Source organism: Gadus morhua, chromosome 20, assembly GCF_902167405.1.
Source record: "Gadus morhua chromosome 20, gadMor3.0, whole genome shotgun sequence".
NCBI lineage: Eukaryota > Metazoa > Chordata > Actinopteri > Gadiformes > Gadidae > Gadus > Gadus morhua.
The window spans coordinates 17082819-17108089 of record NC_044067.1 but is presented as its reverse complement, the minus strand read 5'-3'; the positions used below and the strand labels follow the sequence as shown (position 1 = coordinate 17108089).

Below are 25271 nucleotides of genomic sequence, written 5' to 3'. Positions count from 1 at the left end.
GGTGGTGGTGGTGGTGGTGGGGGGGGTGGTGGTGGTGGTGGTGGGGGGGGTGGTGGTGGTGGTGGGAGGGCGTGGGAGATGGAGGGGTGTGTGTAGGGCGGGGTGGGGGATGACCTTTCTACTCCCTGAGGACCAAAGGGAGAGCAGGCTGAAGCCACCGGACACCAGATCACCCCCGGTGGAATCTGGAGAATGGTGCGTTCCCCCCGGGTCGGCGCGTCGTCATGGTGAGCGAGGGACGGGCCCGCTGTCTGGAGTGTGTTTATTCGTTGGCACCCCGTCGTAAAAGGGTGCCCATCAACTGCATGTTAATCTTGTCCTGTAATCCGTCCGCTGTTTCTCTCCTCCTTTAATCTCCTCCGAGATTTATAGGGCTGTCGTCGATTCCTACCATGCTTCACTCTGCTGACCGACATTTGGTCTAACTACCTGCTCCACTCCCCCACCTGTTGTTTATCAACTCTCACGATCTGTCTCTCTCTCCCTCTCTCTCTCTCTCTCCCTCTCCCTCTCCCTCTCTCTCTCTCTCTCTCTCTCTCTCTCTCTCTCTCTCTCTCTCTCTCTCTCTCTCTCTCTCTCTCTCTCTCTCTCTCTCTCCCCCTCTCCCCCTCTCTCTCTCTCTCTCTCTCTCTCTCTCTCTCTCTCTCTCTCTCTCTCTCTCTCTCTCTCTCTCTCTCTCTCTCTATTTCTCTCTCACACAGAGATTAATGGGAAGCAAGATAGGAATAAAAGAGGAGAGGTTGAGCAGCTGATTAGCTGAAGAGAGCGTTTCAGTGTTGCCAGGTCCCCTCTGTCAATCATGATTTTTTTCTGTCAATTGAACAGCAGATATATGCACACATTCTTCCACTGACCTTTGACCTACCACCGATTTTGAGTGAGTGAGAATTGGTTAAAAGCTGTGGAGTTGTTTCGGTTATCATGTTCCACCACCATCTACTGGGATTCTTCTGATTTTAAACTTTTTCAACCTTTTTATTGAATTATAAAGCGCTTTTATGAACAAAGCCCAAAGTGAGTTAGTGTGTGAGTGTGTGTGTGTGTGTGTGTGTGTGTGTGTGTGTGTGTGTGTGTGTGTGTGTGTGTGTGTGTGTGTGTGTGTGTGTGTGTGTGTGTGTGTGTGTGTGTGTGTGTGTGTGTGTGTGTGTGAGGTATACCTTATAAAAGGTCTTCGAAGGTTCTGTGAGCAGGAGGTTGATTATTTCATCTGTCCAACCCTGTCTGAAAAAATTATGATGTTGGAATTATTCTCTCTACTTGAACCTTAAACTTGGAAAGTGTTGGCCAACTATATTTGAAGTCAGGTGCTTGGAGTGCTTGACTCGTCCCTATTTTGAACAGGACATTCTCCAGATCTCTCCATTCCTCTCCCGTCTGGTCTCCTGTCCCCTCTCTTCTCGACTGTCTTCTCTCCTCTCGTCTCTCCGCCCTCCTTTCCTGCCTCCTCTCTCCTCCTCTCTCCTCTCCTCTCCTCTCCTCTCCTCTCCTCTTCTCTGACCAGCAGGGTTATCAAGAGGTTTACTGGCCATGCTGCAACAAGCACACTGGGAACTCGCTTTCCTGACCGTGAGATTTAACTCACCCTTTGGGCCCTGTGACCCCTCCCCCCCCCACACACACACACACACACACACACACACACACACACACACACACACACACACACACACACACACACACACACACACACACACACACACACACACACACACATAGCAACGCAGATTCTAAACTCTTGCTGACATCCAGAAACACGTGTCTAGGTTGCTACCCAGCGTTTATTAAACAGCCTCTAAAATGGAAAAATGTTGTCTCGTAAAGAGAAGTCCTACTGGCCTCGGGCGTCCACGGACGTCCTCCAACGGAATGGAAAACGCCGACCGCTAAGACGCATCCAGGGGATGATTGATTTATATGCGGCAGTCATCCCCCCCCCCCCCCCCCCCCCCCTCCCCTTCCCCCAATTTCATCCGCCAGTTTATTTACACGCTGATGTGATCAATACTCTGCTGGCGCGTGGCTTGGAAATGTGGACGCCCAGACGGCGTGGCGAGCCACAGCGTCTCTGCGCGGAAAAATGAACGCGTCACTCAAAGAGAGTGGCAGCAAAGCACCCTGGCGACTCACCGTTTTGGTGTTTCAGCGGGAAAAGGATGAAAAACACGCCCGGCTCGTGACCTCTGAGCTTGTACGTGTCAAACCCGAACGCCCGGTGATGGAGAGGGGAGGCGGGTTCAAGGTGTCGTGTGTATTCTAATTAAAGAGTCTCAACTGTAACCTCGACGACAGCGCTGTCTGTTGGATTCTGATTGGCTGAAACGGTACCGGATGATGTCATCAGTGACCTAGCTGTAAGTGGGTTTTAGTAGACGATTAGGGTTATCCCCTGGGGGGGTTGGGTGGTAGTGTTTGATTAATAAGTCTTTAAAATGTAAATCTCTCAGAAAAGCAGCCTTGGTTAAGCACCCTCAGGGCCCTAACCTCTCCTGTCCTCTCCTATACTTATTTTTCTCATATCCTATTCTTCTCTTTCGTGTTTAACTAGTATTACTAGGAAATATGGACGCCCAGACGGCGTGGCGGGCCACAGCGTCTCTGAAAAACGAACGCGTCACTCAAAGAGAGTGGCAGCAAAGCACCCTGGCGACACACCGTTTTGGTGTTTCAGCGGGAAAGGATGAAAAACACGCCCGGCTCGTGACCTCTGAGCTTGTACGTGTCAAACCCGAACGCCCGGTGATGGAGAGGGGAGGCGGGCTCAAGGTGTCGTGTGTATTCTAATTAAAGAGTCTCAACTGTAACCTCGACGACAGCGCTGTCTGTTGGATTCTGATTGGCTGAAACGGTACCGGATGATGTCATCAGTGACCTAGCTGTAAGTGGGTTTTAGTAGACGATTAGGGTTATCCCCTGGGGGGGTTGGGTGGTAGTGTTTGATTAATTAGTCTTTAAAATGTAAATCTCTCAGAAAAGCAGCCTTGGTTAAGCACCCTCAGGGCCCTTACCTCTCCTGTCCTCTCCTATACTTATTTTTCTCATATCCTATTCTTCTCTTCCGCTCCCCTTCTCCTCTTTCCTCTCCTCCTCCCCTCCTCTTCTCAATCCTTTCTCCCTCCGTTCCCCTCCACTACTCCCCTCTTTCAAATTTAAATAAACAAAAAAAGTCTTCAGCTTGTCACTTACCTAACCAGCGACCACTGACCATGCTAAGCTGAACTGACCGAGTCTGTCTATAGGAGAGATGCTCAAAAGCTACCAAGGTGGGGATGTCCTCCATATCAGCCTGCAGCCTTTAAGGGGAACCAGATATGGGTCTTCCCTCGGCAAGAATAACAAAGTGTTGAATCTGGGCCGTAAATCCCGCCCCGGTGCATCAAGCTGTCTGCAGATCTCTAAGGTGAGCAACCAGTTGGTTCTGGGAGGAAAAACAAGCTTGCTAGCTGCCATCGCTGACACTGCGCTAAATGTCGTAACTCAAGACCTGTTGCGAGTGTGAGTTACGAGCTGCTCTGCTTAGAACAGGACATCCTGTCTCTGTGTCCCTCTCACTCTCTCTTTCTCTCTCTCTCCTACTCTCAATTAGTCACCCACCCTCTATCACTCTCTATCTCTGTCGGTATGTCTGTCTCCTCTCAATCACTCTCTCTCTATCACTATGTGAAATTGAGGCCTCTACTGGCATGAGGATACAATTCAACAAAATACTAAGATAAATGTCTAACTCTCTCTCTCTCTCTCTCTCTCTCTCTCTCTCTCTCTCTCTCTCTCTCTTTCTCTCTCTGTCTGCCACTCCGTTCTTGCTCTCATGTATTTTCCTTCATTGCCTTTCTCTATCTCTTTTTCTCGAATACCTGCTCCCTCGCTGTCGCTTTCTTTCTCCCTCTCTCTCTTTTTCTCTCATTCTTGTCATTGGCGGTGCCTGCTGAACTAAATTCCAAACCTTCCAAATGTGCTACAAGTCAGGACAGCGGCGGTGTCACACACTCTTTATTTTAACAGTTTTGACACAAGGCGCCCGCGATACGCATGGTAAATCTCCCAGCGGGGGAAATTTATATTCTGCTCTGGCAGGGGCCGGACAGCCTATAGGGTTTGAGGCCCCCCACTGAGAGGTGGCACTCTGCCCGGGAGTCAAAATGCTTTTCTTTTCAATTTGATTTAATAAAAATAAAATCATCAGTCATTTGATCTCACATAACAAATGTATATAGAAGAGTATAAATGCAGCATTTGCAAGTGATCTATAACACATTTTAGATATAAACACACATATGTCCAGATTAGCATAAGAAAACAAAGCAGATGGATATGTAAACATACAGGGGTTAAAAGTGCTCCCCAGACACCCTGTAGCTTGTTGTATAGCCATGTCTTCAGGGTTGTTTCAGTGTTGGATTTTGGATAAAAACTGTTTTGAATTTCTTTGAAGATCATCCATCATTCATTTACACTCCCTCCCCCGAGCGATGAATGTTCCAATCATTTAAATACATTCGTAAAAGGCTTTCAAAGGGATTGTGGACAGAACGATCTGCAGATTGAAACATTGATCATCGGGATGGTCTAATGGCTAGGGTTAGGTAGGGGGCGCTGTGGACTTCAACTTGTTGGTACAGTTCCCTCCTTTTTTTCAGATTAATGGGAGATTGCTTGTCTTGGCACAGACTGCATACAAATTGTCATGTTAACATTTCTGTATAATAATCGCCCAACAGCAGACTGTACAGCTTTAAAGATTTACTTCAAAGTGCAACTTGCAGCTTGGCATCCAGAGTTAATCAACATGTTGGAAACGTATGTCGGAAACTAATATAACAAATGAAACTTGTTTGAAGGCAAACCCTAGAGCTGGAGTGTGTGGCAGGAGAGCAGATGATTGTCAATAAAGGAAGGTGGCAGATATAGAGCTGTCAGTGGCGGATATGGGGAGTCAGGGTAGGGAGGATGGGGGAGGTGAGGGAGGAGAGAAAGCAGAAGAAGGGAGGAGAGAGGGAGATGAAAAAAGAAAGTGATCATGGAGAGGAGGACACACACACTCCAGGGGCCTCCCTGCAGCTATGTCTGACTGCTTCGTATTAGTGTTTAATCAAGTTAGAGGATTCTCTCTCGCCCTCTGTTCCTCTCTTTCTCTCAGTCTCTCCCTCTCTTTTCTGTTTGCATTCCGATCAACTGGAATCACTAACTTGCATTATCCAATAACACACACACGCACACACACACACACACACACACACACACACACACACACACACACACACACACACACACACACACACACACACACACACACACACACACGCACACGCACATAAACACACGCACACACATGCACATAAACACACGCACACACACACCGACGTGCGCACACACAAACACGTGTTTAACTAGTATTCCTACAGAGTAACACCAGACAAACAGTTTAGTGCTAGCACACCTTACGACAAAATAAAAACGTGTGTATGAGTGCTTATGTGTGTGATTGCTTGAAACTCAGAACACTTGTTATAGTAAATATGAATTACTTGTATAAATACAGAGACTGGTACCCACATCACGCAGGTCTTCAAGAAGTAACAGAATACTGTGATGTAAATCTAATGATTGACAGCTCACTGTGTCGTGTGGGTGGTCCCACCCTGCTGCATCTAGCCCTGAGGGGTTCCGACATGTGATCCGCCTCTTTAAGACCACACCCCTTTCCAAGTAACTCCGCCTCTTAAGGAGATGCCTGGATTATTTTCAACACCAAATGATCCTGTTATGACACCATGTTCAGTTCAGAGGAGAGGAGGGAGAGGACACAAGGAAGGAGGGGAGGGGAGGAGAGAGTAAAGGATGAGAGAGAAAGCAAGACAAGATGAGGAGGGGACACAAGAAAGGAGGGGCGGAGAGACAGAAAGAGAGGAGGAGGTGAGAGGAGGAAAGACAGGATGAGGAGGGGAGAAAGATGCGGGAGTAGGAGGTGAAACAAAAGAGAGGGAAGGAGGGGAGAGGAGGAAATAAAGGAGGAGCAGAGAGGGGGAGGAGAGTCTAAAGAGGTGTTGTTGAGCTGTGGTTTGATATGAATATTCTGTCTCCTCCCTGACCCCACACTAGAGGGCCTCAGGCTGTTATAGGCTGATCAAAGCGGCTTCATGAAGTCACCATTATACAACCCCTTTGTATTCAAGGATCATGTGGGTGTGTTCACCATTCAACCCGTTCACCATCATATCCACCATCACAATGATGTATTCCCCAATGTATTCATCAATGTATCCACCATCATATTGATTTATTCACCATTTATTTGCCCATCGTATCTACCATCATATTCATGTATTCACCATGGTATTCCGAATTGAATCCACCGTCATGCTCATTTATTCCCCAATCATAACCAACCTCATATTAATGTATTCACCATCATGTTCGCCGTCATATCCACCATCGTAATAATGTTTTAACCATCATGATCACAATCATGTTCATCCTCATATTTGTGTATTCACCATTGTTTTCATCATGGTGTTCCCCTTCATAGCAGTGGCTTACTGTTTCCAACAGCCAACCTGCAATGGGTTTGGTCTGCACTCAGCTAGTATTTACGAGGTGTGTCATGTGATCTGGGTGCTCCCATAAAACAGGTAAACATGGCCAGCCACGTGTAAGCGTGTGTTTATGGATTTCCAGAGGAAATACATTAAACATGTAGCTAAAGCAGTCTTAGTTTTTGGTAGGAAAATGTGAGGGGAAACTTTTAAAGTGGTTACAATACGATTGTCCCGCCAGAACCCAGCCAGGCATTAAGCTCAGAGCCATGTCAGAAAGGCCTCTCTGTCTGGCTGGCATGCTGCTGCATGGACCCGGCCGGTCGTTTCTGACAGGAAATTACACGTCTGTCAGCCTGGCGTACCCCTCGTAAATCACAGTTCGACCAGCAGGGGGCGTATCGTAGACACACTACCCCCTTGGTCAGTCCCGATTCACCGATTGTGTTTACAGGAAATTATACCACTCCTGCTTTAAAAAAAAATCTCAAAAGCTAAAACTGTTTTCCCTGTCATAAATCTGCTTACTTAGAAAGGATTCCAGTGCGGTTCTGGAAATCCTATTTTCTCATGTGTAATGAACGGCCACAAATCGTCCCGCTGCGCTTAACGTTCGTCCTTCGATGCGACGGACAAACATCCAGCGTGCGACCTTGCTATTGTTTTCCGCCGAGCCTTCTGGCTCCCCCTGGCTCCTGGCTTTCAGCGGACAGAGTCTCTTGTTGCCGAGGCGCAGCAGATTTACGGCGCTGTATAATCGAGGTAACAACCCCAGATTTAACCTTCAATAAGACTCCAGTTTCACAGAGGGTTTCCCCGCGCATCGAGACGACGTTTCCACATCCCTCAGAAGAGTCGCAACTTATTAGAGTGTTTTTGGAACAAACTGGGGCATTGCAGGTTGACGTGGATTTGTATTTATTTTCTGCCTTTAATTGGACAAATGAATGGCATTCCTGGTGGTGGGCATAGTGGTGTTATTGTTCTTGCAGGGTAAACACTGGAGGGCCCTGTACGGGGCCTTAAACTTGTAGAATAAACAGGGCTCCCAGGGGCCTGGATTGAATGTCTGTTTATGGCTTGTAAGACCAAGTGCTGTGCTTTAAAATCACTAATTACATCAGCCCTGTACTGTTCTGGGGGGGGGGGGGGGGGGGGGTATATGGTACTTCGGTGTGTGAATGTATGTAAAGACTGTCTGGGTGCAAGTGTCTTTTTGTGCAGATGTACGTGCTTGCATGTGTGTGCATGTGGCTGCGTGTAGGAATGTGTGTTGTATGTAGGAGTCAGGAGCGAGAGTCAGGTGGCAGTAAAAATAAAGACTCAAAACCACCGGTTTCTTTTAAACAAACCTATCCAGAAATAGATCAATGGTTAGGAAACCTAAACTTTTATTCTTCATAAAATAGAAAATCCAAAAGTTAATGAAAATTTGTTAGTAAATTTTAGAAATATAAAAATCATTAAATTGAGATTGTGTTTGTAGGCCTGTGTTTGCCCATGTCTACGTCCACGCGTGCCTTTGTCTATGGGTGTGTGGACTTGTGTTTGTTTGTGTTTGCATGTATGAGTGTTTGTGTGCATACGTGTTAATGTGTGTCTGTGTGTGTGTGTGTGTGTGTGTGTGTGTGTGTGTGTGTGTGTGTGTGTGTGTGTGTGTGTGTGTGTGTGTGTGTGTGTGTTTGTGTTTGTTTGCGTACTTCCTGAGGTTAGTTAGCGAGCAGTTGCTCTTAGCCAGAGCTCATAACATCACCTCATCATTCAACAGACCCCCCTACGTACCCCCGTTCCTCTAGCACACACCCTCTCCCCACCCCTGCCTCTAGGGACCGGTTGCCCTGGTAACCAGCCCAAACACCTGGCCTGTGTTCCTCAGGTGAGAGCTGGACGGACTTGACTCACTGGTCAGACCTTTCAGCCAATCACTAGCCAGGATGCAGGGCGATCAGAACTCTTGTCTGCTCTTAAAGTTTAGACAGAATTAAAAAAATTTGATCAGCACTTTAACCACAACATTTTTTCAGCTTGTTGGGTTTCCACGGAAAAACAATCAATTCAACATTTTATTAACTACAAACATTTTTAGTACTGCACGACCAAGTTTCCAAAAAGCAGCTGGACAAGTGGCGAGTGGTTTAAGGAAGCAGAACCACCTTGTCAGTCATTCTCTTTAGCTTTCTTAGTGGCAGTAAAGTGCATCGAAGTTGGTGCATCAAGGTCACACCAGGTATGTTTATTAGGCCTATTATTCTGCTGGGCTACATTTGACTTGGCCCTGTGCGGACATAATTACTTATTTTCATGTGAATGTAATTGTAACGTAATGGCACGTCCCACGGCGAGCCCGGGTTGAGTTTGACGTATGGTGTGAGTATATTTAATTCAGCATCTGTTCCCTGTGTGTTTGCGTGTTGGCCTCCAGTGCGGTCCGCCACATGTGTGATGGTTAGTCAAGCTCTTTAATGGAGCAACTTGAACCTTTGGCGCATTCTCCCAGAGATGTGGGTCACACATATTTATATCCCAGATCAGATTTACCATCCAGAGACAAAGATCCAGTCCCGAGAACCGCCGAGCGCCGTGTTACGACTGCGCACTGTAACAATGTCAGTGCGGAGCTGATATGTAACTGTATCTGCCCCGGGTTCAGGATCCCACACTAACCTAAAGTCAGCCTCCCTCCTCAACACACAACTCTTCCGTTTATTAACCTTTCCAAGTGTCTCTGATGAATCAAAGTGTGGTTATTGGTTTCTTATTAAACCTGGATTAACCATCATCTTTTCTTCCTAACTGTTATTCATCCAGGGACAGAAAATTACTATATGTATTGCTATACGTTGAGCTGGAAAATCCAGTCTGGTTGAAGGTTGCCCTTCACAGAGTAACGTATAGAGTGCATTAACTGGTATTTCCTTTTCTGACGTTGTTTTACTAGCCTACCCCTAATCTATTGTTTTATGAATATATTAGCACAACTTATATTTTTGACTAGAAACTAAAGCCATAATAATTGTTGTTTAAATTGTTGCATCTTGTAATTGATCTCTTGGATATAATGATAATGGAATGTATCTCAGATTTAGAAAGTTGTTTTGCAAATTAACCTTTCACATAAAAGCATGTTGTTGATATTCATAAATATCATTGAGAAAGCGGCTCTACTCTGTTTATATGAGCTGTACACAGCAGCAGGTGAACATTTTAAACACAGACGATGATTAGAATACCTACTTTGACGATCTGTTGCAGAAAGGTTTTAATAGATGCAATATTGCCACCTAGCGGTGAGTTAAAAATCTATTCTGAAACTAAACTGTAAATTGCATTATACACGCAACATAAAATATTATCTTTTACAAAAAGAATAAGGAAGTAAAAAAACAATGCTAATATTGATTTATACAAGTATTAAAACAAATTGCTCTGGTCATGTTTTTAGAACATAAGAATTCAGCTTCAGTCGGTTTATTAAATTAAATACAAGATTATAGGCTGACTAAAACACCTGGTATTTGGTATTTATGTAGGCCTATATATAAAATAAAAGGGGGTCTATGAGAGCGAGCAATTACAGAAGAGGCCTCCATTTATGAAGAGAAATCCTCCAGTCGAGACATACCGTGAGGCCAGTGAGGCCCAGGGGGGACTTTGTGAAAGTAGAAGTGGATCTTTTTTTATTATTAATTTGAATGTAGCCTATTCATGGTTTCAGATATTTATTTAATTCACTTTTTTTATTCAAAATTGTATTCAGGCTTACCTTAGATATTATACAAATTAATTTGGATTAGTTTATTTGAATTTACCTTGATGAGTAACATTATTGTGTTACTTACCTATTGTTTAATGAGAAAATGCACCATTTTAAAAGGTATTAAATCCTAAACGTGGCTCTTGTTATTATCCCTCATGACTAAAGTAGTAGCTAAACAAATATAACCCTAGACGATTTACGTTTTTATACAGTCTGTAAATAATCTGAGCGCGGTACGGCTGGCTCGGCGTGGGAAAGATTCCCGAGGAATGTTTCATAGGTGTGATATATACAGCTCCGACACCGACCCTACGGCGGTCTTTACGGTCGGTCTTGTAGGGCTTCCTTGTCGGCCCCGAGATCATGCTAACTTTAACCCGGAGTGAAGATTTTTTTAAATGTTATGTTTAACGTTTCACTTTGGTCGCCACATAAGCACACTGGTGGAGAGTTAAGTGTCTGAATGCACATTGTTTAGATTATATTTTTCTATGCTTTCTTTTTTTTTCCTGTAGGCCTATAGGGCCTATGCACATATGCAAGCCTTTTTATTGTGATAATAAACATTGGTTTTACATGCATTTTTTGTACTGTCTGGAGAAGAGCAATTCAGCAACAAATAAGGCCTACAATTTCCTCTGGGATTGCTAAAGAAACCTTAATCTGAATGTTTCTAATGCTCAGAACATTAGGCCTAAGCTACAAAACCAGGCAAGACAGAAATCCACCTCCGCTGCAACTCTGTCCAGCTGTTCTCTGACACCACTAGATTTACTCTGCGGGTCCAGTGCCTGGCGACGGTAAATCCACTCTACCGTACATTTACACGCCGTAAAGTCCCGATACATCTGGGTGATTTAAGCGCCGGGTTGGCGGGTGACTGGGGGGTGTGTGGGAACCCAGGGACTAGGGGTTCTTGCCAGAGAGGGAGCAAGTGGGGGAGACCTGGTGGTCTGGTACTCAGAGGGTCTCGACCCTGCGCCCCCCACCTCCACCCCCCTGTGTGTGTGTGTGAGTAGAGTTATTTCTCTCCAAGCTCTTCCACATATTGTATTTTATGTGGAGCCCCTGCTTGTGGTGTTTTACAGCAGTTCGCTCGTTGGTGCACTCGCTTTTATTCGTGTTGAAAGCCATCAAGAGACATTGTCAAAGGTTTGAGACAGTTTATTTGCGGAAATAAAAAAACGTCATGGGTAAGTTACATCCTTTCTAACGACTCTCATCATCAGCGCTTACATAGAAAACTAAACGGTATAAATCCTCCTGGTGGTCTAGACAATGGTGAGGATGACTCTCTCCCTCCGCCTCCTCTTCTTCCTCTTCTCGTCCAGACGCCCGCTGGCGTCGGCAAAGAACATCACATCCTCCTTGCTCTCCAGCTCTCTCTGGAGGAACTGCAGCGCGGCGCTGTTGAAGCCCAGCACGTCCTGCAGGGCGGGGGAGAAAACACCTTTTAGACACGCATAACACACTCTTCTATTGTATCTTTCAGTCTAATACATCTTGTTCGCACTGAGGTAATGTAAATGTACATTTCCCAAGCCATTACAACCTTCTGGATACAACTCAAATACAGTGATCATGGTGATGTCACAGCCAATTCAAAATAATCCCATGATGCATTCTGATGTACAAGCCCTATACTTCCGAAATGGAGGTATGTGCAATGTGCACCATTATGTAGAAGTCCTATCCTAATTTTCACATCTGAATAATTCTAATGATTAAATAGTAAATAATGTTCTCAATAATAACTGGATCAAGTTTAGACTTGCCGGTAATGATTAAAAAATATTTATATATATCCCATAATAGGGTGTGTCTGCATGGTTACTTACTCGGATCTCCCGAATTTTGGAGATGGTATTGTCCTTCAGCTGGTCAATGACTGACAGCATCATCTGGTTACTGGTGATCTGGCCAAAGTGGATCCTGCAAACACACATCCCATAATAAAACACTATGGTGACACATAATGAACAAGGGAATCATTCTGCACAGCCCTTTTTGATGTACCGGTATATCATGATCTGTCTACACGTGATGATGGGTTGTATAATGACCCATCTGTCCAGCCTGCTATGTTCCTAAGCAGGTAGAACCCTGTATAATGACCCATCTGTCCAGCCTGCTATGTTCCTAAGCAGGTAGAACCCTGTATAATGACCCATCTGTCCAGCCTGCTATGTACCTGAGCAGGAAGAAGAGGCAGCGGCAGACCAGCTCCACCTCCAGATTCCCCTGGAGGTAGCTGTTGAAGAGGGTCAGCAGCTCAGGGACGTAGGGGAAGGGCAGCACCAGCAGAGACACCTCCAGCTCACTGTTACAGATAAGACACACAGTTAAACTATATAAGAGCTTCTCGTTTTAATATTCAATCAGAACTAACTGGATAGCATGCCACCAGGTGTGGTGTGATTAGCCGTTACAAGCCGTTTTGGAAAGCTGCCTCTTCTGACATCACAAGTGGGCGTGTCCAACTAAAAACTTTACTGGCTAATCACACTCAGAACTGGTGGTATAGTATGTCACCTTTAATTCAAACCCAAATGGCGGTAAACTATTTTATGATCAAGACAAGATCCCCAACCTGACCTTTTCTTACAATCCTATAAGATTAGCACCTATGTTGGCTAGGTTACATTATTTGGGGGTTTGCCCTCATGTTAGCAAGCCTAGGTGAAAAGCTTCTAGCATTGCTAAACTATTGGCTTAGCAGCCAATTGACCTGTAGCTGGAGAGCTACTGGCTGCGGGTAAAACAGCAGGCGTGCTCATTGGGTTACATTGTGGACAGGAGTTCTCACCTGGATCGGACCTTCTTGATGACGTCCAACACGTAGCGGGAAGGCTAACAGGACGAGAGGACAGACTGGGTTACCATGGCGATCAACAACATCTCACTACATTGTAATGTCATCAGATTTTAGTTGAGTTTCATCAGAGCGATGCAGACCGATTTCTGTTGTCATCTGTTCAGAGGTTCACGAGAAAAGTTTGTACCGTTTAAAGTCTAGTACAACAAAACAAAAGACAGATCCAGTTGTGACTTACCGAGACGTTCCCGAAGGCCACAAGGATGGGGTTAGGATTGGGCAGAGGCAACTGCAAAATACAATGTAGCATTAGATTATTTAAGGATTTCTGTAGACAGTGCCACTAGATGGAGACAGAGCAAAGCTAGGAAAACAAGTCACTGGTTACACATCAACTTGCAGAGGGGCACCCTCAGTTAATGTATGGAGAAAAAAAGTTAGAATTTCTGTTTAATAATGCAACACGCATGCTCGCATTCTCTACTGTAGCTCTTGAATATGCCTAACTACCAGTTATGTCACAGTACAAAACTAGTCAGGGTGCAATTCCATGTCTAAAAAAATATTGATTTGATTTGATATTCATGCATTAACAGGGGGTGGCAAGTCGCTCTTATTTTCTGGATGAATCCAAGCTAAAGTGCTTGCATGCTGTAGCTAACCCTGCAAGGCAAGTGAGTGTGTGAGTGAATGATGTACCTGTTTGCCAGCGTTCTCACAGGCGTACTTGTGCTCCTCCAACTTGCGGCTCTCCGATCTGTAGAGCTCCAGAGCCTCCATGATCCTCTCAGCCTGCACACACACACAGGCAGGTCATCACATGCACAACACACAACACACACACGCCAAGGAGGGGTTTTCTGTTATGACCTGGTCCTCTGGCTGGCGCCAACCAGCCAGAGCTCTTTGGGTGTTTAAACAAACCAACTCACAGCTTTCACCGTCTCCACTGTCTTCTTGGCGGCCGGAGCCACTTCCCCCTCCGTCTCCCCGGGAACCTGAGGTCAAACAGGGCACAACCAATCAGTGACAACTACACACAAACAAACGCAATATCACTTTCACAATACATGTGTTGAGATTGCATTATAAAGTTAGTCAACAATTCTGTCTCTATTTTTTCATTTTTAGATTTATTTATTCATGTGCACTCACCACAGGTTCTCTTTCTTTGGCAATGCTCTCTTCAAACTCTGCTTCGCGCTCCTAGGAAACAAAGGCCGGGAACAAAAGGTATCTACTATTTACATTGTTTGATGTTGTACAGATGAAATAGAAGTGAAACAAAAAGGTCTACACACAATTGAGATTAAAAATACCAAGTCGTACCTAGTAGTCAGATACATATATAATATATATATGCATATAATATTATATAAAATATTTATCATTATAATTAAGGCTATTAAGTTCTATAATTAAAGTAACTTTTTTTTAAAAATTACATGAAATATGACAATATAAACAATATGATTGGTAGAAATGAACTACGGAACTGAACGTTACAAAATAATTATTCATGGTTGTGTATTTCACAACCATTCAAACTCCTAAACTGCTAAAGGCTAGCCCACTCACAATCTCGCGCTCCTCGTCCAGAATGATGGGCTCGCGGGTTCGATCCCAGAGCCGGAGGGACTTGTCATGGGAGGAGGAAACCAGGTAGTCTCCACTAGGACTCACAGCCAGGGTCCAGACCTCCCGATGGTGGCCCTGAGGGGACACATTCAGGGCTCATTATTGTCTGTCAGGGTGACAGAAAGTGTCTACTCATTAACTACTACACAGTGTTTTCTGCTGATTGGTAGGTTCAAAAAATGTAATGTTCTAGAAATGTAAAAAGAGCAGTGTTTGTGAGACCAAGAGAGCGGGCTGAAGCGATAGAGGGCTGATGAGAGAGGGCTGATGAGAGAGGGATAGAAACACACCTCTAGCGTCTGGATGAGCACAAACTTGTCTGCGTCCCACTGTTTGATCTTCTTGTCCTTTCCCGCCGTGAAGAACAGGTGAGTCTTGGGAACAAACTGGAGGAACATGACGCTGGAAAGGGAGAGAAATGGATGCCAATTCATCTGATTAGTTTAATCATAGTTTTTATTGCTTTTATTAGTGCATTTGCATTTTTTTGGCCAACATTTTCATGGCAATACAAGACACCATGACCCAGCAGTTGAACTTGTAGTTTGTCTTCACAATCGGGACCCAAGGTGTGTAAACGTGACATCGTTATAATGTGCCTCAATGTGTCCCGGTTTATTCTGGGACCCTACCTGTCGTCGTGGGCAAACAGAGAGCGATGACAGTCTCCAAAGTCCAGCCCCCAGATCTTGACATTTCGGTCGGCCGAGCCTGTGATGATCAGTGTGCTGTCCTGGAGGTCAGGGGAGCACAAGAAGAAGAAATATGAATCAACTGTTTAAGGATACCTTTTGTATGACTTCCTTGTTTCGTTGAGTGAGAGATAGTGGAATAATTGTTGTTTGTTGAATCATTTGGTTTTTTCTGGCATACTTACGTGGGATATGTCCAGACAGAGAACGGGAAGCTTGTGTCCGTACAGCGACAGGAAGAACTAGAGGCAACACAAAAAAAAGACTTAAGTCGACTTTGATAAAAACCTCAGCACTGCCAACTCAACAGACCACAGGACCCATATTAATCTACATATTGAATCTGACTGGAGGGAAGGCCCTCGATATTCAAAATATAGATATATCGGCCGTTATTCAAGATATAAGGATTTATCTATTTGGTGGTATTTTGGAGGTGGAGCAGCTCTTTTGCTGCTCACCCTCCAGTAATGCTTTGGGCCACAGCAACATTGGATAACATAATGGGGACCAACTGTATGGGGAGGAGCTACCTTCACACAGAACAGGATGTAAAGCTGTTAGTGTTGACGTTGATGTGCTCGGTTCAAGTTTTTAAATGAGCTCATATTGGCAAACGTATAGGTCAATAAGATGTATGTGTGATCAGCCGAAAAAATTGGCCTATCGATATATCGGTTGGGCTATACCGGAAACAAAGTTGATGTTGCACTCTGGGATTTTTTCACATCGCGTGTATGAATCAGTACCGTCAGTGGGATTGTTCCACCTTGTGTGTGTGCGTCAGGAAAGAGTCAGGACTATATACCTTGAGCGTGTCCATGTAGAAGACCTTGACCGTAGAGTCCAGCAGAGCGACCGCCAGCAGCCTCTGGTTCGGGGAGATCTTCACACACAACACGTCTTCTCCTAGCTGCAGGGTCCGCGTATGTTTCACAGTTAGCCTCCTAAAACACACACACACACACATTTAGTTTGGGTTAGGAAACATAGAATATTTTAGAGCTTAACAATTGTAATGTTTAACAAGTCCATTAAAAAAATACAATGACATATTGCAAATATCAGAGAAAATACAAATACATAAACAACATACTAATACGACTAGTTAAGGATACAGCTATCATGACTACAATGCCCTGAACGGAGCTCTCACAAAGCCTATGATGGAGTTACGAGCATCATTACAATTCAGTGAAGGACTATTGGTTTCTGATAAGCTCAAAGCGATGACCTACTTCTGTTCACTCTCCTCTCCCTTGACCAGCTCAAAGTCCCAGAACCTGACCGTCTTGTCTGCACCGCCTGTAACAATACCCCTCTACACACAAACACACACTTAGCATAAACAGTATGTACATTTTATAAAAACACACATGCGTCTTTATATTTACACACATCTGTTAACAACTTTTATAACCAAATATACATACAATTATACACAGAGAGATGTAGACCGTAAGACAGACATACAGAGAAAGAGAGACAGAGAGCAAGAGAGAGAGAGAAACAAGGAGACAGGTGAACCTGGCCTGGGGACAAACAGATTTCCAGGTAGGTAGAGAGACAGACAGATTGACACGTATGTAGAGAGACAAACAGACGGGTAGTCGGAGAGGCATACCTGATCTGGAGACAGAGCAAGGGACCACAGAGCTCCCTCGTGGGCTGCAACGTTCTCCATTAGTCCTCCTGAGGCCAGATCAAAGAGCTGGAGCTTCCCACTCTGAGAGAAAGAGTGAGACAGACACACACACACACACACTTGAGTTTTAAATCCAATATATATTTGGGTGCAGACTCTACGGCAGTGGCCCACACCTTGTCCATCCTGCTACGTTGGTTAATTTATGGTAGACTAAAAGAGTTGACGACTCCACACATTATTCACATTGGTAAGACAAGTCATCTTCACACGGTTAAAGAACACCAGATGTCACTGAGTGTTGTCCAGGTTGGGCAGACTACACAGTCAACAACGTAAAAACATAAAAGCAAGCCGCATGGAACCAACGAGACCCAGCGTACCACCGGCACCAGTTTGGCTCTATTCTGTTATACTGCAAGCTTCAGTCCCTCAGAGGAAAATGCTGTGTGTGTACACACGTGTGCGTACCTTGGTTCCGAGTATGATCTGTCTGTCTCCAGGTACAAACAGGGAGCAGAGGGCGTAGTCACACTCCATGGTTCGCACCACCTGCAGGGTAGACCTGACAAAGAGGAGGGACTTCCTGTTAGCAATCCAATAAGCTCACATCACAATCACAGAAACGAAGATTGACCAATCAAATGCCGTGAGACAGCCGCAACAGAAATATCCTAGCAAAGATTATTTCTATGATTCATGGTCAAGATTTAAATAAATGTACACTTAATCTCAAGTTATAAACAGGTTGCGATAGCTACAGCCAGCATGCAAACCACACAGTACGGTATGGTTTATGTGCCAGCGGAAAAGCAACACAGTGAGATTAAATGTAATATTTCATGGCTAAGATAAAGATAGGTTTCATGGTTCAAATGCGGGTGAAATGTTTCATGGTTAAGATGGAGATTAAATGTTTCACGGATAAAATGGAGGTGAAATGTTCCATGGTTAAGATGGAGGTGAAATATTCCATGGTTAAGACGGAGGTTAATTGTTTCATGGTTAAGATGAAGGTTAAATGTTTCATGGTTAAGATGGAGGTGAAATATTCAATGGTTAATACGGAGGTTAATTGTTTCATGGTTAAGACGGAGGTTAAATGTTTCATGGTTAAGATGGAGGTGAAATGTTTCATGGTTAAGATGGAGGTTAAATGCCTCATGGTTAAGATGGATGTTAAATGTTTCATGGTTAATACGGAGGTAAATTGTTTCATGGTTAAGATGGAGGTTAAATGTTTCATGGTAAAGATGGAGGTAAATTGTTTCATGGTAAAGATGGAGGTAAATTGTTTCATGGTTAAGATGGAGGTTAAATGCTTCATGGTTAAGCTGGAGGTTAAATGCTTCATGGTTAAGATGGAGGTTAAATGCTTCATGGTTAAGCTGGAGGTTAAATGCTTCATGGTTAAGATGGAGGTTAAATGCTTCATGGTTAAGATGGAGGCTAAATGCTTCATGGTTAAGATGGAGGTTAAATGCTGCATGGTTAAGATGGAGGTTAAATGCTGCATGGTTAAGATGGAGGTTCAATGTTTAGTCCTCACCTGTTCCAGACCTTGACCGTGTCGCCTGAGGCTGACAGGACGGCCATGTTGTCGGAGCTGAACGCCAGCGTGCGAGCGTCTGTGCGATGACCCGCCAGTGTCAGCCGAGACGTCTTATTAGCCACAGGTGTGGGCGTGGCCCTGGGCGTGGCTTGGTGGTCTGAGAGCTTCAGGCTGTAGGTTTCCACCGTGTTGTTCTGGAGCAACAGCGCCACCTTCAGCTCTCCCCCGGTACACCACACAGAGTCAACCCATCTAAAATCAATAATAACAGCATCTATTATACATATACCAACAAAACAGACAGTCCACCCATCTACAATACTGATAAACAATGAATTACATTTTACATATTACAACTGCAGTAATAAAAAGAAGAAAAACATCTGTGCGTTTGGTTCAAGGTGCATTTGGTTTAGGGCATGTTGGGTTGTGTTGTACATGGTTTAGGGTGTGTTTTGTTGACTGTGCATTTAGTTTGGGTAGGGTTTGGTTCATGGTGCTTCTGGTTTCTTACATGGTGCGGGGGGCCTGGTTTGAAGCTCACCTGATTTTGGAAGAAGCCCTGATTTTGGTCAGTCTTGTGATCTCGTCTCCCAGAGTCTTCTGCACCACGGGCTCTGGAACCTCCTGGTCTGTGTCCTCCCTCAGCCTACAGCAGGGGGACGTCCCACCAGGCAGAAGGGGGCAGGGGAGTCTAGAGGTTAGGGGGTACGACTCCCAGCTACAAGGGTAGGTATGCTAGACCAAATAGCCCGTAACCCCTACGAGCTTGTTCATTACCTGACTCTCAAAAATATAACATGCAATAAAACAGAAAACGCACTTCAATTGAAGAGGTGGTAGTAGTACTAGTACGTATAAAAGACGGTGCATACTTTGCGGCCTTCTTCGTGGCTTTCTTCTGCTTCCGGCCCATGGCTTTTTCCACGTCCTTCGCTGACAGAACCTTGAAGAGCTCCAGGACTGCCTCATTACCCTGGCGACACAACACATACACTTGGAATTTAGCATTAGCAGCTCATTTACATCTGGGTTAGAAGATAGCAGAAGGGCTGATGATACGTTATTATGCTCAGGGTTTGTATGATAACGATAGGGTTACTCACATGGCAGGCGAGGATGCGGGCTTTGCTGTCCATTGTCATTGAGACAACCCTGTCCCTGGCCTCCCGGAGGATGGAACCAGCACTCTTACAGCTCAGTATCCTCTGATGGAGAGAAAGAGGCCGAGAAAGAGGCCGAGATGGAGAGAGAGAGAGGAAGTAGCAAGGGAGTGAGACGAATGAGAGGAGAGAGAAAGGGAGACAAAGGGAGAGACGTAAAGGGAGAGATAGGGGGCAAAGGAGCAAGTGAGAGAGGATGAGGGGAGATAGAGAAAGAGAAGTGTAAGGCGGCAAAGGAGTGACCGGGAGGGAGCAGGGGAGATAGAGTGAGAGTGAGGTTGAGAGAAAAAAAAGGAGGGGAGAGGGAGGTAGAGAAGAATACGTTAAATGGAGGAATGAGGTTTGTATTGGGATAATTTCCATAATGGGTTGTTAACTTGTCAGTGCTTGGGGGTCAATATTAACTAAAGCTCACATCTTCAGGGCTCTCGTCCATAGCTTCATCCTCGGCCTCGTCATCATCATCCAGCAGAGATTTAACCTTCTTCTCTTTCGGTTCCCCCTCATCTTTCTCCTGACACACAGAGACATGGCGTAAGACGGACGGTCAGGAAAACAGATAGATGGACGGAGACAGACATTGGGAATGTTGAATTGAAGTTATCGGCAATGTGTGCTAGTCATGTCTTAATGAGAGAGTGTTAAACTGAACAGACTTATGGCAGTAGAATACTGCACATGCCCAGTGGAGACTGGCTATGAGGTGTACATGGTGTGTTGCTTCTATAGTGATGCGTTGAGGTCTACCTGCGACAAGTAGTTTATGTCCCAGGCTCTGAGCTCGCTGTCCGCAGACCCCGTCAGCAGACGGGACTCCTGGTCCAGCAGAACCATGCCCCATACCTGGGACACAATCATACACACAGGCGCACACGCACACACATAAAACCAGTCAATTCAACCTAGAATTCACAACAATGACAATCTCTCTACAAGGTCCGCTTCAGCTTGTGCCTGGCTGACAGGAGGCCATCCTGCAGAGAGCCGGAGCAGGTCCTTTCTGTACTGACCTCACTGCGATGGCCGACCAGAGTCTTGAAGCAGTGCTGCGTGTCCAGATCCCACCACTTCACAAAGCTGTCCTTGGAGCTAAACACACACACACACACAAAAGTATGTATCATCAAATATCTATAATTTATCGATGTGCTTACATCCAATAGGCCGTGCATATATCCAATACACAATATGCACCAATGGGCGACAACCCATCGTTTTGGAAACAACCAAATGATTTGATTTGTGTACCACTGCCGGTACGCTCATGTTGTTAATGAAAGCAGTAACATTACCAGGTGAGACACGTGCTGGGTAACGTCAGTCTGATGTTAGGTTCTTTCCCGTTGAGTGAGCAAACCAATCAAACGACTACTCTGAGGACGCATTTTATTTTGTTTGCAAACAAGCTCCTTCTTAAAATAATGGTTTGGGAGAAATTCCAAAATAAGGGAGGACTTCTCAGTCCGCTTTATTGCCACTGGCATCCATAAGGGTTGGCACATCTATTCCTTCATTTCTAAGCCTTGTTTGAAAGGGTGCACGATGTGCCTGATAGGTACATTTTATTTTATTTACCGAGAACTATTTGTGGAAGAGGCTTAAAAAGTGATAAAGGAGGGTTTACCACTCTTTTTGGAGCAGCTCACTTCGGAGCCAGAGGGGTAAGTTACCAAATGAAATCGGAATGAATTACACTCATAAAAGGTATTTTAATGAAATTGTATATACACTATTATATTATTAGGTGAGTGCTGCATCCAGCGCATAACTATTGTTCTTCATAAGTTTTCTTCTTTCTTTCTTTCCTCTTTATTATTCTCTACAAACTTTGGGACCTATCTTCTTCCTCAATTTTTCCCCTAGAGACACCATTCATATTCTAAAATGTTCAGAATAGCTTGAAATTGCGCGCTCCTTTTCAGATTTTAATATTTTATACTTTTTAAGATATTCTACTTTTAAAATACTATCTTTTTATAACATAGGAGTCAATGGGAGGACGGCAGAGCCTGGTACTTCAACTGTTTAAGACGTAACTAAATCAATTTAACCATTTATCCTCGTTCAAACTATTAAACAAATCTACACACTTGTATCTTCAATAATATCGAAACGGAATTTCGATATCATTTAAACTTTCTTCTGAATCACAGTTTTAGTTTCATACAGGCTTCGTTTTCCGCTGTTTTCATTGAAGACTTCTGCCCATTCTGACACTCATACTTCAAGAAGTCGTAACACAATAATTTTTCAACCGTTTACCTTCGTTCAAACCATTTAACAAATCGCCACACTTGTATCTTCAATAATATCCAAAGGGAATTTCGATTTCCTACTACAGCACTCACCGCATTTTCTGTGGGAAATGCATTTTCTAGTTTATTTATCATGTTGGATTTCTTTAGATTAATTTATGCTCTTCACTTTGCGGGTCATTGTTGATGTGCATTCCATTCTAACCCCTTCAGCATCTGCATTCACTGAGTTTGAGTGGTCATCATCTGGAGCAGGGATGGGCAACTTTCATGATAAAGAGGGCCACATTTTTTATCATAACCATCGGAGGGCCACATGACTGCACACTTCAACTAAACGTGAGCTGAGAGAAGCTACATAATTTTGAATTTGGTAGATGATTTCCTGTATTCTGGTGCATTTTGGCGATGGCCGCTACCTAAAAAATCGTCCAGAAACATAACCTATGTACGGTATGTTAATTGAACCAACATACATTAATTTCATGTTTTCCATGCTCAAACAGCCACATGAATGGTCAGTATTTTATCAGTGCAAAGGGCTCACATACATCATCATTCAATGAAGTCAAAAAACTGAAAAACAGTGGCCCAACATTAAGTGCAACAACTCAATGAACTCAAACCCAACAAGCAGTAGTAGTAGTTGTAGTGGCGACTTAAGTGGATATCTTTAATGACTGATATCGCTTCTAAGCAAACTAGACGCATGGGTATAGAATTCATTGCCTTTGAATTCTATGAATTCTTCTCATCTTTCTTGAACGAGTTTTCTGTAACTCGATCAATTATTATTATTATTATTATAATATATATTTTTAATTATGTGCGGGCTGAGTGGGCATGCGGGCCGCCAGTTGCCCATCCCTGATCTGGAGGGTCAAAACTATTGTCCAATGCAGAGGCTTGAACATTGTGTAGTGGCTAGAGTAGTGTGGGGGGGGTAGGGGTATTGGGACAGGGCTTAGGTCACTGATGAGGGCTAAGAGGGGTAGCAAAGGAGGCAGTTACCTGGTCACCAGTAGGTTGTGGTTCTCCAGGAAGAGAGCCTGGGTGATGGAGTCCTTGTGGCCCTTCAGCCTGAACAGACCACACTCGTTGATCACATCCCACACGATGACATCCGTGTCCTGGAGAGAAAGAGAGAGACATAGAAAGACAGGGACAGCAAGAGTGAGCCACAGACTCTGGTAAAGTCAAACAAACAACAGGACATGGAAGATGTATGCACTTATGTTCACTGGGACATTGTCATTACTAGCAGAGGTTGGATAAGACGATTTATTAGGAAGCATATAAAACACGATTTTACATTTAATGTGACCATACAGAAGCAATCCCATTTACATTTAGTTTAAGGTTTTATCCAAACACACTCTCTCTGATTTGGTGTTTCCCCAGATGGAAGGTTAAATCCTCCACCTCCAACACTTTGGTTGGGTCCAATAGGATAAGCCAATGGGGGGTGAGATCGTACCCTGGAACCTGTGACGAGACGCGCCCCCAGAGCGTCATAGCCCATTGCGGTGACGGCGGTCTTGTGTCCGTTGAACGATACATTGCTCTCTCCACTGAGCAGGTTGAAGATGCGCACGGCTCCATCCTCGTAGCCCACGGCGATGTGGTTGCCGTCGGGGGCGGGGCACAGGTAGGTCACCTCGTGTTTGATACCCTTCAGGATCAGCACCTGGTCGGGGGAGAGAGATATACAGAGAGGGAAGATGAGAGAACTGGGTAACTACGCCAACTTTTTATTTATTTAAAGCAACATTGAATTGAGAGAGAGGAATTTTGGATTATTTTGGCTACTTGGTTAAAGGAAATTATACATTGAGGTTCTTCTTACTATGTAAGGGAAGAAAGAAGACCGCTGCAAACATCAGTTTCATAACTTTACTCAATTGTTTCAGTCTGTACAGAAGTATTTGGGGCAGAAACCATACACACAATAACCATCCTAATTTACACGGAATTCAACAATTTCATAAACTCCACAAAAAACCATTCATTAAATCATACATCCATCAAGTCTTGCGTTAATTACGTTGACAGTAGTGAAGGCAGTAAGTTAGGAACCATTACCAGGGAGCAATGCATCACATTCAACGCACGCCAAACATAGACCATAATATTACCTTTTCTCCTTTTCGGACGTCCCATATGAATACGTGCTCGCAGGCGGCCACGGCGACGTGCCTTGCCTTCTCCCCCCCTCGCAGCGTCACATAGGCGATGTTGGCTTTCTGGCTGCCGATGACTCCGAAGACAGCGCTGGACACATAGCGCAGGTACTGCTTGGTCAACCCCATGACCCAGCAAGCCTTGACGATCACTTAATCTGGGTTAAAGCAAAAACACATATCATATGACAATATTAATCATGGGACGGAAATTCCTGTTTACAGCAATAGTCATTACCGAACGACAATAAGACAACCTGATATATATTCATATACCTCTGACCAATGCATCACTTTATTCGTACTAAACGGTGACATATACAACAAAACTGTGCATTTATTGTTAGCAAGTTAACCAGATATAAGAAATGCTGCACGCTGTAGTATTGACAGTGGATTTGCAGATTGTAGCAGTGTGCTTGGTTTTACCATTGTGTAGTTTAGTGCGATCGGGGATAACCCCTTTGAACTGCAAAACGCGTTTAAGCGGCCCCTAACTCCGTGTGTACTGCAGCCGAACAGCAAATCGAGCGCAACGACACCCTCGCGTTGGATACTACCGAACCCACGTGGAAAAGTTCCGACGTTTAACGGGTCTGTTCAATCTCGTACGGCGTACACACAAATCTATTGAAGTTGAAGTAATTTCATACACCTGATTTATAGTCGTGAGAAGTGTAAATGCCTGAAATTGTTTTCCTTTCCTACCTGTAAATGCGGTGTGTAGCTCTCTCTGCTTGTACACTACAGCGCAGCGCATCCGGCGTGTGTGAATGCCTCGCCAGACTGTACGAATCGAATGAAGATATTATTTTAATGGTCAATAAATGATATGTTTCTTCTGTAACAACTCTACATATATCCGCCCGTAATTATTTCATGACATTCAATTTTTACTGCACAAATGTTTGGATTGGTGGATAATTAATTATAGTTCAGTGACTTCCTGCCAAGGTTTGGTCCCACGGTTTCGTGTAGATAATCTATTGCTTTCGGCTGCGAAAACTGGGACGCATAGTTCTGTATGTAAACTGTCAAAACATA

At 44.4% G+C, this 25271-nt stretch overlaps 1 protein-coding gene across 2 annotated transcripts; it reads right to left on the bottom strand.

The window, feature by feature from the left end:
- Nucleotides 1-11438: 11438 nt before the first annotated feature.
- wdr3 (WD repeat domain 3) lies at nucleotides 11439-25075 on the bottom strand. Of its 2 annotated transcripts, none has more exons than XM_030342944.1 (27): nucleotides 24936-25075; nucleotides 24183-24385; nucleotides 23525-23734; nucleotides 23059-23177; nucleotides 20803-20881; nucleotides 20540-20635; nucleotides 20208-20306; nucleotides 19736-19837; nucleotides 19505-19605; nucleotides 19174-19278; nucleotides 18627-18881; nucleotides 17549-17642; nucleotides 17057-17158; nucleotides 16671-16753; nucleotides 16241-16379; nucleotides 15618-15674; nucleotides 15373-15473; nucleotides 15031-15142; nucleotides 14681-14815; nucleotides 14258-14308; nucleotides 14035-14100; nucleotides 13802-13894; nucleotides 13341-13391; nucleotides 13094-13137; nucleotides 12479-12607; nucleotides 12126-12219; nucleotides 11439-11714 (listed from the first exon to the last, which is right to left on the bottom strand). In XM_030342944.1, the coding sequence occupies exons 2-27, from the start codon at nucleotides 24354-24356 to the stop codon at nucleotides 11559-11561; spliced, it is 2847 nt and encodes a 948-aa protein (XP_030198804.1). In that variant the 5' UTR covers nucleotides 24357-24385; nucleotides 24936-25075; the 3' UTR covers nucleotides 11439-11558. The 2 variants fall into 2 exon arrangements, with proteins under 2 accessions (XP_030198804.1, XP_030198805.1); XM_030342945.1 differs by having other exon boundaries at nucleotides 24657-24939.
- Nucleotides 25076-25271: the final 196 nt, after the last annotated feature.

Coding starts and splice junctions, on each gene's coding strand:
- wdr3 (XM_030342944.1), bottom strand. CDS start 24,356: ATGGGGTTGACCAAGCAGTACCTGCGCTATGTGTCCAGCGCTGTCTTC. Junction 20,307..20,539: donor ACATAAACTACTTGTCGCAG/GTAGACCTCAAC, acceptor TCTGTGTGTCAG/GAGAAAGATGAGGGGGAACC. Junction 11,715..12,125: donor CCAAAATTCGGGAGATCCGA/GTAAGTAACCAT, acceptor CCCGCCCTGCAG/GACGTGCTGGGCTTCAACAG.